This window comes from Nematolebias whitei, chromosome 11 (assembly GCF_014905685.2).
Source record: "Nematolebias whitei isolate Nwh7 chromosome 11, NemWhi1, whole genome shotgun sequence".
Taxonomy (NCBI): domain Eukaryota; kingdom Metazoa; phylum Chordata; class Actinopteri; order Cyprinodontiformes; family Rivulidae; genus Nematolebias; species Nematolebias whitei.
Genome location: NC_056508.1, coordinates 35,512,542 through 35,528,432, shown reverse-complemented (window position 1 = coordinate 35,528,432; position 15,891 = coordinate 35,512,542). Strand labels below are relative to the sequence as shown.

General features: G+C 41.5%; 1 protein-coding gene across 1 annotated transcript in view; it reads right to left on the bottom strand.

The window, feature by feature from the left end:
• Positions 1-1,864: 1,864 nt before the first annotated feature.
• znf362b (zinc finger protein 362b) overlaps positions 1,865-15,891 on the bottom strand; it is a 15,800-nt gene continuing 1,773 nt past the window's right edge. The window contains exons 2-9 of the mRNA XM_037684265.1: positions 14,460-14,523; positions 13,921-14,185; positions 13,610-13,714; positions 13,089-13,407; positions 9,336-9,560; positions 9,022-9,100; positions 7,154-7,312; positions 1,865-2,286 (exon numbers count right to left, since the gene is read on the bottom strand). Of these exons, the coding sequence (XP_037540193.1) occupies positions 2,170-2,286; positions 7,154-7,312; positions 9,022-9,100; positions 9,336-9,560; positions 13,089-13,407; positions 13,610-13,714; positions 13,921-14,185; positions 14,460-14,522 (1,332 nt within the window). The 5' untranslated portion in view covers position 14,523 and the 3' untranslated portion in view covers positions 1,865-2,169. The remainder of the gene's footprint in view (positions 2,287-7,153; positions 7,313-9,021; positions 9,101-9,335; positions 9,561-13,088; positions 13,408-13,609; positions 13,715-13,920; positions 14,186-14,459; positions 14,524-15,891) is intronic.

Here is a 15,891-nt window from a genome sequence, read left to right as displayed (position 1 = left end):
TGATTACTTTAGTTGGACTTCTCAGTCTCGGCTGTGCATATTTAGTCGTCTAGAAACTGTATATGAAACATCAATGCAAGACAGAAAAAAGTGTAATAATCCTACAGAATATCTTTTTATAGAGAACATGGGTTAAACAATTATACAGATTACAGCTCAAGAACTCCATGCGGATCAAACAAAAAACAAAACAAAAGAAGTCTTTCCACGACTGAATACTGCAGAACACAATACAGAGTAATGGAGTTGTAAGGCGTACATGTAAATAACTGATATAAAACATGGGTATTAATAAGAGCTTACAGGTAGACTAAAATAATTACAGTAAAATTTATATATAAACTTTTACAAAAATACAAACAGAAAATGTAGATGGAAACGTAGAAACAGGTGCTATAAACAAGTAACATGGTTTAAGCGCAGTGGTTCCCAACAGTTGTCCTTGAGGAACACCATCCTGCATGTTTTACTTGTCTCCCTGCTTTGACACACCTGATTTGAAGCAATGGGTGATTAACAAGCCTCTGAAGAACTTGCAGTAATTAAATCACTGAATCAGGTGTGTTGGAGCAGGAAACAATTGAAACGTGCAGGATGGTGTTCCTCAAGGACCAGGGTTGGGAACCACTACTTTATGGTACATCAGCGTACATTTTCCCATGAGCTCAAAAGAAGAGAGTTAAGTTGAAGAGGCAGGGTCTGTTGTTTGGAGTGAATGTCCGTTTCCAGGCCAGTGGCTTGAGTCGTAGGTTTTAATTCTTATTTTTTTTTCTTATTATTTTTCTGAAAATGTTCTATATACTGTATATGTATTTTACATTAGTCTCAGTTCCATCTCAAAACCTACCGTCTAGTCGCAGCACCTTTTCTGAAGTACCCTGGTGAACACAGGGGACTCTAGAAGTACCATTCAGAGATTACAGTTACAGTAAAAATACAACAAATACTGTGTACAATAAAAAATAATACTAAAGAAGAAAAACAAAACAAATGCTGTGGATTCCCTTCAGCAAACACATAACTACTGACTTATACTGCAAATTCCAAAGGGGTAAAGCTTATTAGAGATTAAAATTAAAATAAAACCTTGATTGGGTTAGAGAAACTGTACAATAACTTCACATTTTGGTCCAGTGGCTGGATTTTGAATCACCCACTCACGAGTAAATTTTTTATCTTAGCTGTTTTGAGCTTATATTAAAAAATAAAAAAAGTGGCGAAGAGGTGAAAAAGAGCTGGCACCGACACATACGGTAATTCTTATAAAATATAAAAGCTCAACCGAATCATAAAATAAAAATAAAGTTTCCCCCTAAATTTTCCAAAGTTTTTATATGGCACTGATCACTGGGATGAAAGGAGTGTTTGTAACGACTGGCAGAATCACAGAAGTGACTCAAATATGAAGTGAAAGGTTTTTAACAAAAAAAAAAAAGATTTATTTTTGCTTCCTCGTGCCAATAATTCAGCCTCCTTAATACAATCATAAAAAGTTTTAATTGTCATCAAGCGATTGCCTTTAGTCAAATTTCAGTGAAAGAGTCCTTGTGCAGAAATGTAAAGAAAAACAAAGAAAGTCACGCAAAAGACGGGTATTTGTACTTTTAGCTGCCACAACTTATGCCCTTTGGCATTTTCCATCCAACATGATTGAAATCATTTGAGCCAAAATCAAAAGGCCAAAAAGTGCTTTACGATTTTCTTTAGATGTGTTTGACATACACCCAGCAAACTTTTTATTTATTTATTTCTCACAACTCTTATAGGGCAAATACCATCTGGCATATTATGGAAACCCATTAAATGGAAAAAGGAAAAAGACCTAAACTAAAAAAAAAAATATTTAAATCTAGAACATTATTGGCCAACGCTTCCGACGGTGTACACGATGCTTACAAAAGTGCTTATTGAATCTGACGCCAGACATTCTTCAAGCCACCAGATAACATCAAGCTGTACTGTTACATTCACAAAAATACCGCTGTGCTCACTTTTGACAGGCGACCCGAGACGGATGAAGGTTGTCCGTTTTCTGAATCTTACACCGAATTCTCATGTCAGCTGTCACAAAGGTAACGTACTGTAAGTCTGATGGAGATGGCCGTAGGTGCGGGGCCCGGGGAGGTCCGGCCGAACGCAGACTCCGAAAAATCTTCCTGCTCAGGGAGCTCAGATGAGGGAGATGCGGATGGGGATGCTGGGAGACTCGGTCCGCTGGGGTGACTGGTGGCTCACTAGGTGCTCCACCACTGTGTGTTTGGACATGTGCTTCATTAGGTAGGTCTCCTGAAAACACAAAAACAAATTCCAAAACAAACATCATGTTACTGCTTACCATGTTTATACATCTGAACATGACCCTTTAACTCAAACAGTAACTTAAATACACCTGAGAGTCTTTAAATGTTGGGATTTATTTTGGAGAGCGACTGAATCTAATGCTAGCTTATGTCTGCATGTTAGCGGCTGTATCAGCACACAAACTAATATAATCCCACGTTCTACTTTTAGCCCTTTATCTTAAATCCCAGAATAGCAGTTACAATAATTTACCACAGAATGAGACACCCCTTCAATATTTGATATGAACTGTCGCTACCTTGTCTTACGTAAAACAGCCATCAATATACCCGCCATATCTATAACTAGATAACCGTTTATCAAGCCTTCAGCATGTGATGTTTTGCTTGTTAAAGATATCCATCCATCATCTGCTTGTTCTGAAGTCTCCATCATCTGCTTGTTGTGAAGTCAGGTCACAGGGGCAGCAGCTTGAGCAGGGAGGCCCAGACATCTCTTTCCACAGCCACCTCTTCCAGCTCTTCTGGGAAGACTCCAAGGTGTTCCCAGGCCAACCAAAAGGCATAGTCTCTCCAGTGTGTCCTGGGTCTTCCCAGGATCTCCTCCCAGTCGGACATGCCCGAAGCACCTCCCATCTGGTAAGGATGCTCCCTGGGAGGCGCCCAGGAAGCATCCTTACCAGACACCTGAATCACGTCAACTGGATCCTCGATGTAGAGGAGCAGCAGTTCTACTCTTGAGTCTCTCCCGGATAACTGAACTTCTCACCCTATCTCGTGAGCAAAACCCTGAGATACTTGAACTCCTCCACTTCAGGCAGAACCTCACCCTCCACCTGGAGAGAGCAATCCACCCTTTTCCAACTGAGGACCATGGCCTCAGATTTAGAGGTGCTGATTCTCATCCCAGCCGCTTTACACACTCTCCAGTGAGAGCTGAAGATCACGGCACGATGACGCCAACAGGACCACATCATCTGCAAAGAGCAGAGCTGGAATCCCGAGGCCACCGAACCGGAATCCCTCCACCCCCTGGCTGCGCCGAGAAATTCTGTCCATAAATTTCTGAACAGAATCAGTGACGATTGATGATGAATGAATGATGAAAACTAAAATAACCAAGAACACATCAAACTAGACATTGCTATAGTGTTTATGCCATGTTGAGTGTATTAACAAATGCAGCTTTTTTTGTCATTTCAAATGTGCCTCTGAAAAGAAATTGTTAAAAGAACTAGAAAGCACTATCCATTTACCCTGACGCACGCTCAATAATCCTGGTAGAAAAATCTAAAAAAAAAAGTTAAATCTGGTCCTCTGGACATTCAAAAAAACAAAACAAAAAAATTGTAGAAACGTTTAGTATTTCATCCGAAAGACTTCTTCAGTCTGAGGTGCTGTATTCAGCTCAGTCTTATAAATAGCACCTTCTCATAGTGGATCAACTAGTTTGCTGCTGAACACCCAAAACCAGCTGCTCGCATGATCAAGAAGGACCATCAGCCTCACTGATGGCTGTTTGCTATTCACAGGGGGCTGAGTGATACTAGCAATAATAGCATTGTAAGAGGGGGACAGTTGAAGACAGAGGACTCCGCCCCTGTTTAATGATGGACTACCCATTTACCCTCTACTACATCACAAAACCCCCGGGAAGGCGTGGTCTGCCTTTGTGAAGGTGCTTGACAATAGTGTGAAATGGGATTTGGACAGCATGGAAAAGAAACAAAGTATCTGGCCTATTTTGCAATAACCAAATACATGGTTTAAATAGATAAGCACATTTAGTGACACGTTGTGCATAGGCCTGTCGCAATAAACAATAAATCAATTAACCGCATGATAAATGAAAATTATCTACCTCATTTTCATTTATTGGCTTTATTGTTCCTTCATGTCTCTCTCTTTCTACTGAAGACACTGGATGACAAAAAGCTCAACTCCGGTGCTCTTCACTGATCCTTCCCTTTCTCTTTAAAATCCATTTTAACTGTCCAAAATTACGTTTTTGTATCGTGAAAAGCAGCTAAGCTACGAGCTAAGCTATCAGGCCGACCTCGGGAATAAACCTCTGTCTTGTTGAAGCTCCAAAATTCACGGTTGAAACCAGTGCCTTCGTCTAAAAAGTTGTTTTTCTCTGCAAAAAGAAGCTGAGAACTTGTTTAATGATTTTTTATTAAAAGCTTTGCGTCAAAAATGCTATGCTAAAGAGCTCAATCCACATCGAGCGTCCGCCATTTTGAGAACCGAAGAGAGACAGCCCATGTCACATCAAGAGGCCTCCCTCCCATTTTTCTTAAACAGACACGCTGCTCGCTCCATCACTATCCATCCTTCGATTCAAACAGTCTTATACTGCTATCCAGTGGTCAAACAAAGGTACTACATGCAAAACAAATTTTTTTTTTTTTTTTTGATGGCCTCCCTTCTCCCCTTACAGCCATCCTCTCCACACCATTATTATGAAATATTTATTATAGTGACATTCTAGTGTAGGGTTTTTTTTTTTTTTTTATTTTTTTTTTTTAATAGGATAGAAAGAAAGAAAAGACAAAGTAAGACTCCAAAATATAAGAAATATATACAAATAGAGCACACTTCAAAACACCCGGCCACTGTCTGTTCACCTGCAAAGAACATGACAAAACACAGCAACAAAATACATATGTATAAAGAACTTAAAATATTCATGGCTTTGCAGTAAGTTTCAATAAATATATATACCCATACCTACGCCTATATACATACATACATACATACATACACATGAATATACACTCACATACATATCTATATATCTACATATAAAGCCTACATAAACATCCCTGCTTCTATTTGTGTGTGGTTGTGAGCATGCATAAGTGTATAAGGCTTCTCTAATAGAACATTTATTAGTAATTGTGAAGCAGCAGAGACCCGACCCCCAAGACCAGAGGCAGACGAAAAAGGGGGGACCAGAGCCCAAGACCCCAGGAGGGACCCCGACCGCGGAGCCCCCAGAGCCACCCACACAGGGCGAACCACCCACCCACCCCCCAGAAGGGACCACAGGGGAGAACCGGAAGATCCCCACCAGCAACCACATACAGTGACCCCCCGGGGCCAACAGCGACAAACTCATAGGCCTCCGTCGGCACCCGCCACACCGATGTAGGTCCAGGTCCAGGCACCGAGGCCCGGGCACCGAGGACTCACACCACCCAGGCCAAGGCCTGACAGGGCCAGAGGACCCGAGCCCCACCAGGCAGACACCAGGCCGAGCCGACACACGCCCAAGCGCCCAGCCCCCGATACCAAGGGCCCCAAGCGCGCCGGCAGGCAAGGGCACACCCCACCAGGGGGCCGCGCGATAGGGGCGCGATGCCAAGCACCCCTAGTTGTATCAAAGAGGGGGCAGTCCGAGTCTCGGCCTAACAAATACCCATTCATACACAGACACAATCACACTATCCCAACCTCAATCTCACATTCATTCACTCAAAGACATACAATAACGATACATTTCATTCTTATTCCCGATACACACTCTATACCCCCCAGGTCCAAGACATGTACCCGCCCTCTACAGGGGGCAGCCCATGCCCAAACCCAGGAGGTAAACCCATTCATTCTTGAGCGGAGAAGAGCCAATACCCCAGACCCGGCCCAGGCCATGCCCCGCCGACAGGATACCCCCCCACCATGAAGAGGACACGCCACCGACCACCCCCACACACTGCCAACAACCAAGCACGCACCCCCAGCCGACCGCCCGCCAGGCCCCGGCAGCCACCCTGGCCAGCGGGCCAACCATGGCACCCAAGAGCCAAGCTCAGGGGGTCCAAACAACCCCAGGGAGAGCACAGCGCCAGCACCGCCCATGGCAACCCCCAGACCCTGAACCCCCACATAGTCCTGGTCAACACCCGACGGCCTGCCCTTCTCCCGGACCCCACCCCCGGAATGGCAGTCAGGGAACTAGGTGGGTAGGAAGAGGAGAAAAAAATAAAATAAAATAAATAAATAACTAAAAATAAGACCCCGACACATGCAAAACAAATTAACCAACGTTTCTTTTTAAATTTGACAATAATTACCAATTGTCAAATTTCAAACAATATTATCGTTTATCACAATAATGTCAGAGACAATTAATCGCCCAGCAAATTTTTTTTATTGTGACAGACCTAGTTGTGCATTTTTCTATGTTTATAAATACTTCAGGTATTCCTGTAGTTCAGAATCTACACCATGAGTAGAAAATCATTTATCTGTGTTGTGGATAAATTTGGCAAATAAAACATTGGATCAAGTTCTAAAAAAAAAAGTTCCACTAATTTTAAGACTGACTCACTGTTTATGTGACGTTGATTTTTTTGTGTGTCGGACATCAATAACATAATAATGATAATGATAATGTCTTCCTTGTCACATTTAAAGGTTTTAATCAGATTCATCATCTTGTTGCAGGTTTTACATTCAGTACACGGCGAAGCAGGCAACTAAAACTAACTTTAGGTTCAGGTTTCTGTCTGAGCCTTCAGTGGACACCTTTCAACGTTGATGCTTTTATTGATTTAACCTTTATATATACAGGTAGACTCATTGGTAAAATTGATAAAACAATTAGCTCGGTAGACGTCCCTTTGTGTTAAGATGACAAGCTGAAAACTCTTCCTCTCTGCGCGTTTGAACAAACAGCAAAAACCCGTTGAACACTTAAATATCACAAACAGGAAGCATGACCTCTTCTAGTCAACGGAAGACAGAACATCATCAAATGTCACCATCTTATCAACAATGTGTCATAAACAACCTTTGTGAACACATGCTGGGAAACTGTGAGATAAACGAGCGACTTGCGGTTCACTCACCGAGGTGTATGCCCGGCCGCACATGCTGCAGCAGTAGGCCTTCGCGTTTTTGATGGCATGCGCTGACAAGTGGATCTGCAGTGATGCAGAGTCAGAGTAGGCACGGTAGCAGTTGGGACATTTATACGGCTTATCTTTATTGTGCTGCCTCTGGTGGGACTGCGAGAGAAAATACATAGAAACAAATTAGAAAATGAGTGCGTGGAAAGGTTCAGTGTGTAGGCAGGGGTCACACAGGGGGCATAAACAGAATGCACATTTATTTACTGCACTCAATTCTTCAAAAGATGAAAGTGTTTGAAATATCTCATTGCCTTTCTGACAATAGTTTGCTCAAAATGTTACACTCTGGGATTTTTATTTAAAAAAAATTCTAAGGAGACAAACAGCTGCGGTGTGTGTAGAAGTTTCTAGACGACGCGTTGAGTGAAGCCGCAGCTTTTCTGATGCGGTTTGGCCGTTCATTTACACAACAGCCCTCGTTCTCTCTGAAACCGAAGGTTTCTGAATGCAGGTCTCTGAGTGGAGATTTTCAGGGGAACCCCCATAGAGGTGTGACATGCTCGTGTGAAGTTGCACATGCGCACAGACGGCTGCAGTCCAAAGTTTTTCTGCACTAACAACAGTTATAATAAACGGCAGAGAGCAGAGTGTTTTTGTGCGATTTACCCTTTTTCAGCATGTAGGAGCAAAATTAATAAAATCCAGTTACAAAGAGTCGTTAGTGTATGTAACTGTGATCATGCTGCAGATGCTGCATGTGCAATGAATGCAGCTGAGCCCTGCTCAGGGTTGCCAGATAAATTTAAAATGTCTTATTTACCGGTACCTCCTCCTTTTCTGTGCACATGTTCAACAAACAACACACACCTCATCTTAGAATATCTTTACTCAGCACATATGACAGTTTAGGTCAAAATACTATCATTTTAAAGCCACAGTACTATAGTTCATAATTTCTTATCTGGCAACCCAACTGACATGGAAACTACAGCGTTCTCATGTAAACCCTCTTTGTTTTGTTTATTACCCCCAGTAAACACTGAAAAAACACTAACGTTTCCAGAGGTTGTTCTCAAGTAAACGGAGCTAAAGTCACATCTTTTGTTAATTCTTGAGCAGCAGAAGGCTCAGACTCTGTTTCTACGCTGTTTTATGTACATATTACAAGTTATAAAAGAAACCCTCTCTTCCAGTTTTGAAGAAAATATTTGGAGCTAAAATATAATTGAAATCTGCGGAAGCTTGGGTGTGCGCTGTCTGCACTCTGGGGGGATAGGAGAGAAAACTGTAAGCCCTACAGCAGTGAGAGACACGTCAGGTGAAAGAAAACAAAAACATCTACGTCCTGATGGAAAATGTATGTACGTACCAAAAAGAGTAACAGGAGTAAAAATAATTTGTTTGGCAAAAACATTAGAAACTTTTAGGGAGCTCAGAAATTATGGTTAGGGTTTGTGACATCATCAAATGTACAAAAGTCAAACTGTGATTGTCTAAAAACTATAATCAGACATACAAAGTCCAACTTTTTGTGATTCGTTGAAGCTCTGAATGTTTCATCTGTTAATTCTGTCGGAGCAGTGGAGCTGGTTTTACTCCATTCCTTATTTTTGTCAGTTTTTTGCCAGTTTTGTTCAGTTGTACTCCTACTAAAAGACATAGCACACTATTCCTGATCCAGCCTCACATTTTGGTTTATAATTTGCATTATTTATTGCAAAGCTGTGCAACGAGATCCAGGGCAAACATTTTGAACAGGACAGTAATGACAGTGCTCATTGGTGCTTTTCACACACACACACAAAAAAAATTGTATTCTTGCTTTAATGGAGTGACATCACAAGATTCAAAGAGCCCTTACTCACCTGAAGGTTAGACAGCTGGGTAAAAGCTTTCTCACATCCAGGGTGAGCACATTTATAAGGCCTATCACCAGTGTGGATTCTGTAGCAAAATAAATATATTTTTTTAATTATTTCATGACAGCACATAAACTTAAAACAAACAGATAATTCAAATCCAGTCCCTGCAAGATTCAGATCTGGTATCAAACAATACAAAAATGTACCAATATTAGACTGAACCTTGTGTTTTTGGACATGGGATGCTTCTCAAATACAAATACAGTTCTGGGGGTAATTATAATGTTTTTTTATTTATTTCCTACTGTCACACCAACCTGGTGTGCTGCTGCAGGTGAGACAGCTGGCGGAAGGAGTTCTCGCAGTAGGAGCAGTGGTAGGGTTTGATACCAAGGTGGATGCGCAGGTGTTGGGACAAGTAGGAGGCGTTGGCAAACGTCTTTGAGCAATGGGGACACTTGTGTGGTTTGGCCTCTGTGTGGGACTTGGAATGAATCTGCATCTCGGACTTGGTTAGGAAGGTGAGCGGGCAGACTTTGCATCTAAACGGTGGGAAAAGACAGGAAAGTCAAGGCATCGGACAAGTTAAGGTGAAGTTTGTCGAGCACTTGAAACTAAATAACACAACGTTCAACCCCTTTCTTAACAATAAACTGAAGCACAACCAAATTTAAAATATATTTTATGTCTAAACTGGCATTACCGCAATGTTATGTCACAGAAACAAGAGTACTGCATACAGCACATTATACGCCCATCAACAAACTATTATACAGCTATGGCAATGGCTTGGACAACAAATATCTTGTAGAACATTTGACCTTGATTTGTGACCTGGACCTTGGAGTTGGTGTGATGAAATTATGTGACATGCTGTCTAGTGATGGTACATACATGTATCAAGGTTTATTAAAGTATCTTGAGCTGATCAGAAGTTATGGGCGGGACAAGATAAAGTTTACGGACCAAACCTTAACACGATCGTCTTTGACAGGCGTATAAAAACAAAGCCAATATGGAAAAGCACTGTGTGAACAAACAAGTCCACATTTACACTTCCGTAGGATTTAGGAAGTAAAGTAGCAGCCAAGTAGGCCTGTCACGACAACAAAATTTGCTGGGCGATTAATTGTCTCAGAAATTTTGCGATAAACGATAATATTGTTTGAAATTTGACAATAATTAGTAATTGTCAAATTTAAGAAGAAATGTTGGTTAATTTTTGAGTGTAGTACATTTTTTTCACCACTGGATGGCAGTATAAGACTGTTTAAACCAAAGGATGGCTAAAGAGGGAGCAAGCAGCGTGTCTCTAAGAAAAATGGGAGGGAGGCCCCTTGACGTGACATGGGCTGTCTCTCCTTCCTGTTTTTTGGTTCTCAAAATGGCGGACGCTTGGTGTGGTTTGAGCTCTCTGGCATAGCATTTTTCACAAAAAGCTTTTAATAAGAAAATTAGTAAACAAGTTCTCAGCTTCTTTTTGCAGAGAAAAACAACTTTTTACACAAAGGCACGGGTTTCAACCGTGAATTTTGGAGCTTCGACAAGACTAAGGTTTTCCCCGAGGTCAGCCTGTTAGCTTAGCTCGTAGCTTAGCTTCTCAGCTTAGCAGCTTTTAATGATCCAAAAATGTGATTTTGGATCGTTAAAATGGATTTTAAAGAGAAAGGGAGGTGCCAGTGAAGAGCACCGGAGTTGAGCCTTGTCATCCAGTGTCTTCAGTAGAAAGAAACACGAAGAAACGATAAAGCCGATAAATGAAAATGACGTTGATAATTTTCATTTATCATGCGATTAATTGATTTATTGTTTATCGCGACAGGCCTAGCTGCACGTGAATGTGGGGATGTAATAAGGTCATTTTCAAACAAGTTGAGGTCCACTATTCTACAGAGAGAATGATTATTCACAAGTGGAAAACATGAGAGAGCTGTCAATCTTCCCAGGAGAGAATGCCTCAATAAATTCACCCTAAGGTCAGACCGTGCAATGCTCAAAGAAATTTTAAAAAGCCTAAAAGCTTCATTTCAGTCAGATACCACCGACCTCAGTTAGCTAACCTGATAGTTAAAGAACACGGCAGCCCGACTTAGGTTTGTAAAGTTTGGTCAGAACAAACCACAGTACTTCTGGAACTATGTCCTCAGATGAGACCAGTTTAGAGATGTTTACACAAAAAGCATGGCCAGTGTTTGAAACAAAGAAGAAACACAGCACATCAGCACAAACACTTCATAGCAACTGTATAGCACGGTATTGGAGGTGTCATGATTTGGGCTTAGTTTTCAACTGCTGGACCTAGACACCTGGAAGTGATTGGTCCACAGAGGAGCTCATTGTTGACTCAAAGTATTATGTGAAGCCTTCTGTCCAGTAGCTGAGGACTGGATCAAACTGGGTCATGAAACAAGACAATGATCCCAAACACAACAGCAAATCTACAACAAAACAGCCGACACAGATAAGAATCAAGGTGGTCCAGTCAAAGTTCAGACCTCAACCTGACTGAAATGCTGCAGTGGGACCTTAAGAGAGCTATGCAGAAACAAATATCTGCTAACCACAATGAACTGTAGCAACATTGTAAAGATGATTGGGCTAACTTCCTCCACAACTTGATGGGAGACTGACCAGTCAGAAAACTGCAGCTGAAGGTGGTCCTCCAAGCTGCAGGGCCAGGTGGACACACACACACAGCTCTTCCATTTTAACTTCAATTCTGTTTATTAAATAAAAACTACTACGGTAGAGTACGTTGTGTGTCTTTGTACCCTCTAGGTTGAATTTGAATAATTTTACAACCTGGTAAAAGCCAGGCCATTTTTTATCATCTTCTAATCTGTAAATGGGGGGGGGGGGGACTTTTATTTTCCCAATGATTGTTGGATGAGTATTACGTGAAAAGTAATAGGAGCATGATATTAAGTTCAACCACTGGTTAACAGAACGAGGTGTAGTAGTTGCATGCTGAGCCAAAAATTACTTCATTACACAACATAGTTAAATTTGTAATTGATGCACGACGGTTTCAGATAGTTTCCCAAAGGTGACTATAGTTAGAAATACTTCTTCTTTGCAGTTCAAACTTTTTGTTTTTCCAATTCACCCTATTTGCATAATGTCGCCCTAGTGCAGGAGTCTGCAACCTTTATGATCAAAAGAGCCAATTTTACACCTTCGTTCACTAAATTAAATGTGCCCGGGGCTGTAAAACCTGCCACAAACCTGTGATTATCAACTGGTGGCCCATGGGCCACTTTAGGTTTGTTGGAGGGGGCTTTTCTGGCCACTAGGGATGACATTAAAAAACTAAAAATATCTAATGATTTTTAACGTTTATTGATATTTTTACAATTTGAGACAAAAGAAAAGACCAGATTTTTGTAAAGAAAGGGAAAAATACATTTTAACCTTTTTTTTAATAAAAAACCAACTATGAACTATGCATAAAAATGAAGTGTCCTGCTTTGAAATGAAACAAAGTTAAAGTGAGTATGTTTTATTTGTTATATTAGTTCTAAGATTAACAAAGTTCAAAAGAAATGACAGGGAAACTGATAAAACTAGCCATTTTTTGTTGTTGCTATAACAACTTATAAAATTTAGTTTTATGTTTGTTTTGGTCAAAGCTTGAAAGAGTCCCTGCAGAGGCACCAAAGAGCCGAATGTGGCTCCGGTCGTTGGTTGCAGACCTGTGTCCTAGTGGTTACTCTGGGACACCTCAAAGTGTTTCAGACAGAAGATGGCAAATTATGCAGCAAACAGACCAAGCAGAATGTATACTGCAACAGAAATATGAAGCTATTTCCTCAAATACAATTTATAAATAAGCAGAACGTGGGTAGAAATGTGGACGTCAGACCCTTTACACAGACGTGTAACACATTTTCTACCTCACCACCTCAGATTCTGTTGCCTCAGCTAACGTCTCCATCATCCAGCCGGCAGCTCTGGTCATAGAGCGATCATGTAAACTCTTGGTTTCGTGTTTAGCTCCTTCCTTTAGTTAAGTTTTGTCTTTATAGAAGTCCACACACATTTAAAAACAGCACCAGCTTCCTGTGTCTAACCTGTAGGTTTTGCCCTCTTTGGGTGCCACAGTGACGCAGCCTTGGTCAGCTAGGATGGGGTAGGGCACCACTAGAAGAGGCCCTGAAGTGTTTTCGGCTTTTATCTTCTTTCGTCCCCGTGGCGCCTTTGGTGGGGGGCCCAAAAGTCCTGCCAGGCCTCCGACCTTCATATGATCCACTCCAGGACCGCTGGCCAGCCCGGAGATGATGTTAACAGAGGGGGCACCGCCCAGGCGGTTCTGGCTGCTGGAGGTCGGAGTCGTCGGGGTCAGGGCCTCTGAGGTGCTGTGGCTGTCGGGTCGAGAGGACGGGGCCAGACCTGTAGGGAAGAGACCCAGAACAACTTTAGCACATTTCAAAGCTGCATGCAGGATAACTTTCTCCCAACTGCATGTATTAACTTTGAAAACCAAACTGTAAAGTCTCATTTAACAATTACTAGACCTCCACTTTGCCTCCCTCTAACCCACATATACTTTTTACAACAACACTTGTGCAAACAGACTAAGGGACTGTCTTACCTGAGCGATGGTTGATGCGACCAGGCTGCTCACCAAGCTGTCTCATGTGCCAGTCTTCCCACAATCCTTTGGCCTTCACTGCTGACTTGTCGTCCAGACTTCCATCTGGAAGTTATGAAGTGATGACGTTAGTATCAATCAGTAAACGATTCCAGTTTTTGCTCCACAATCGGCTGCAGAATTTAGTTAGCTCGTTAACGTCAACTTGAATATAGTTGCCGTTATCTTCTGTGAGGCTGGGTTGTTTAAAATGTTCCTACACGACTTCTGGTGTTAGTTTTGGACACGTAAGCACAAACTGAAGGTGGCACCTGGTCCAGAGCTGGAGGCGGGGCGAGCGTGCAGAGCGATGTCCGGCTGTCCGGAGCCCTGCTGCTGCGTGGTGTGGTGGCCCGGCACCTGATGCGGCTGAGGCTTCTGCACCGGCATGCCGTGCTGAGCGCCGCCGTCCGGGGACGAGGCGGCCACGAGTAACGACTGCTGCGAGGGGGTGGAGGTAGGCGGCAGGTGCAGCGGTCGGATCTTCTCAGCCATCAGCTGCTCCTTGATCTTGTTAATGAGGACCAGGTTATCCAGCTGAAAGGGTTAACGGTCATGCTCAACAGACAACAGATGACCGTGTGTGAATGTCGTTCATGCCCCCCAAAAAAGGAGAACTCATTGCAGGATAGAAGATAGACACAAGCTAATCTAACGTAATCTGCCAGAAGAACAAGTGATAGTCTGAACCTGGGATTTAAGTTTCAGTGGAGAACTGGTAGAAAATGGCGGAAAAGACATTCACACATGGAAACAGAAGGCACGTAAAGAGGTGAGCACCACAGAAATCAAAGGTTGATTGAGAACTTACCTGGCTTGGCATGGATGGAGGGGGTGGCCAGAAATACGGGTTGTTAAATCGAGGCTCTGCCATCCTAAAATACACAGGTTATATTTGATGAGCTATCAACTTACCACAGATTAATCCTGTCAGCTAAAACCACACCCAACTCACACAGCAAGTGTTTGAAGGCCCAAACTTTACATTAATTTCCATTTGATTCGAGTTATTAAAGCTTTACATGGATACTTGTGGTGAAATATATACTACTAAAGTTTTACAAAACTATTTATAGACCTCAAATTACAAAATTTTCTTATAATGTATTTATCATTGTTTTTTTTTACTGTAAAATATTTTTATGTGTTTGCAAGTTTAAGCCGATACCTTTTATTAGCTGTGGTTGTGTTGGCATCTTACACTTGTAATTCAGATAAACTTCTCTAACAAATTTGTTTAATAAAGGAAAAGAGAATTTCTTAGTTTTCACAGAAACTAAACTACGGTTTACCAGTTAGCACGTGTTGTTTACCTACAAACGGCACCTGAAAAATAGGTGAACAACTAAGTTATGTTGCTTATTTGTCATATGCGGGTTAACACAGGGTCAGCAGTGCAGCGAAATGTTCAGGATGAGAAGAATCGATTCAACTCGCTTTTAAAAACAAACAAACAAACAAAAACAAGAAATACTAAAGCATGCAATAAGGATACAAAATAAAGTACCAAAAAGTGAAAAATAAATATATTTACAAGGTCCAAAAGAAATATAGTAAACAGCAACATGGTAGAATATAATGGTGCAAGTAGGATGAATTTGTATGAAAAAGTAATTCGCAAGTAGTAATATAAGCTAAAATGCACATGATATATATTGCACATAACTAACATAAACTACGCAGGTTGTGTGGCAGGTTATTGCACAGGTAGTGAGTGGCATTGAGATTAATTGAATTGTGACGGTAAGGTCGTGACATACAGTACATGATATATGGCAGATATGACATATGACATACATGACATTAGGGATGCATAATATGCGATTTTTGTCCGATAACCAATACCGATATTTTTCCTTATACCTACTTACAGAGACTACATATCTTCCTCTGCTGTGGATTTAAAATACTACATTATTCTGCACGGTCTTTGTCAGTTTGGCTGCTACCAAATGCAGATGCCAGAAAGGGGACTGAACATGATGCAACACTTCAACTTGGATTATGTTTAATGTCAAATTTACTCATGACATTTGCTCTCTCTAACACAACGACAACACTCGAACAGTGCAAATTTGTAATTTTCACAAATCTAAACTCAATGGCATGCGTGATGTCATAACGTTGTGCTGGCACTGTAGATATCCTTGTCACTGGGTTGTCATACAAAAACAGCACCATATATATACATATATATATATATATATATATATATATATATACACATATATATATATACACAT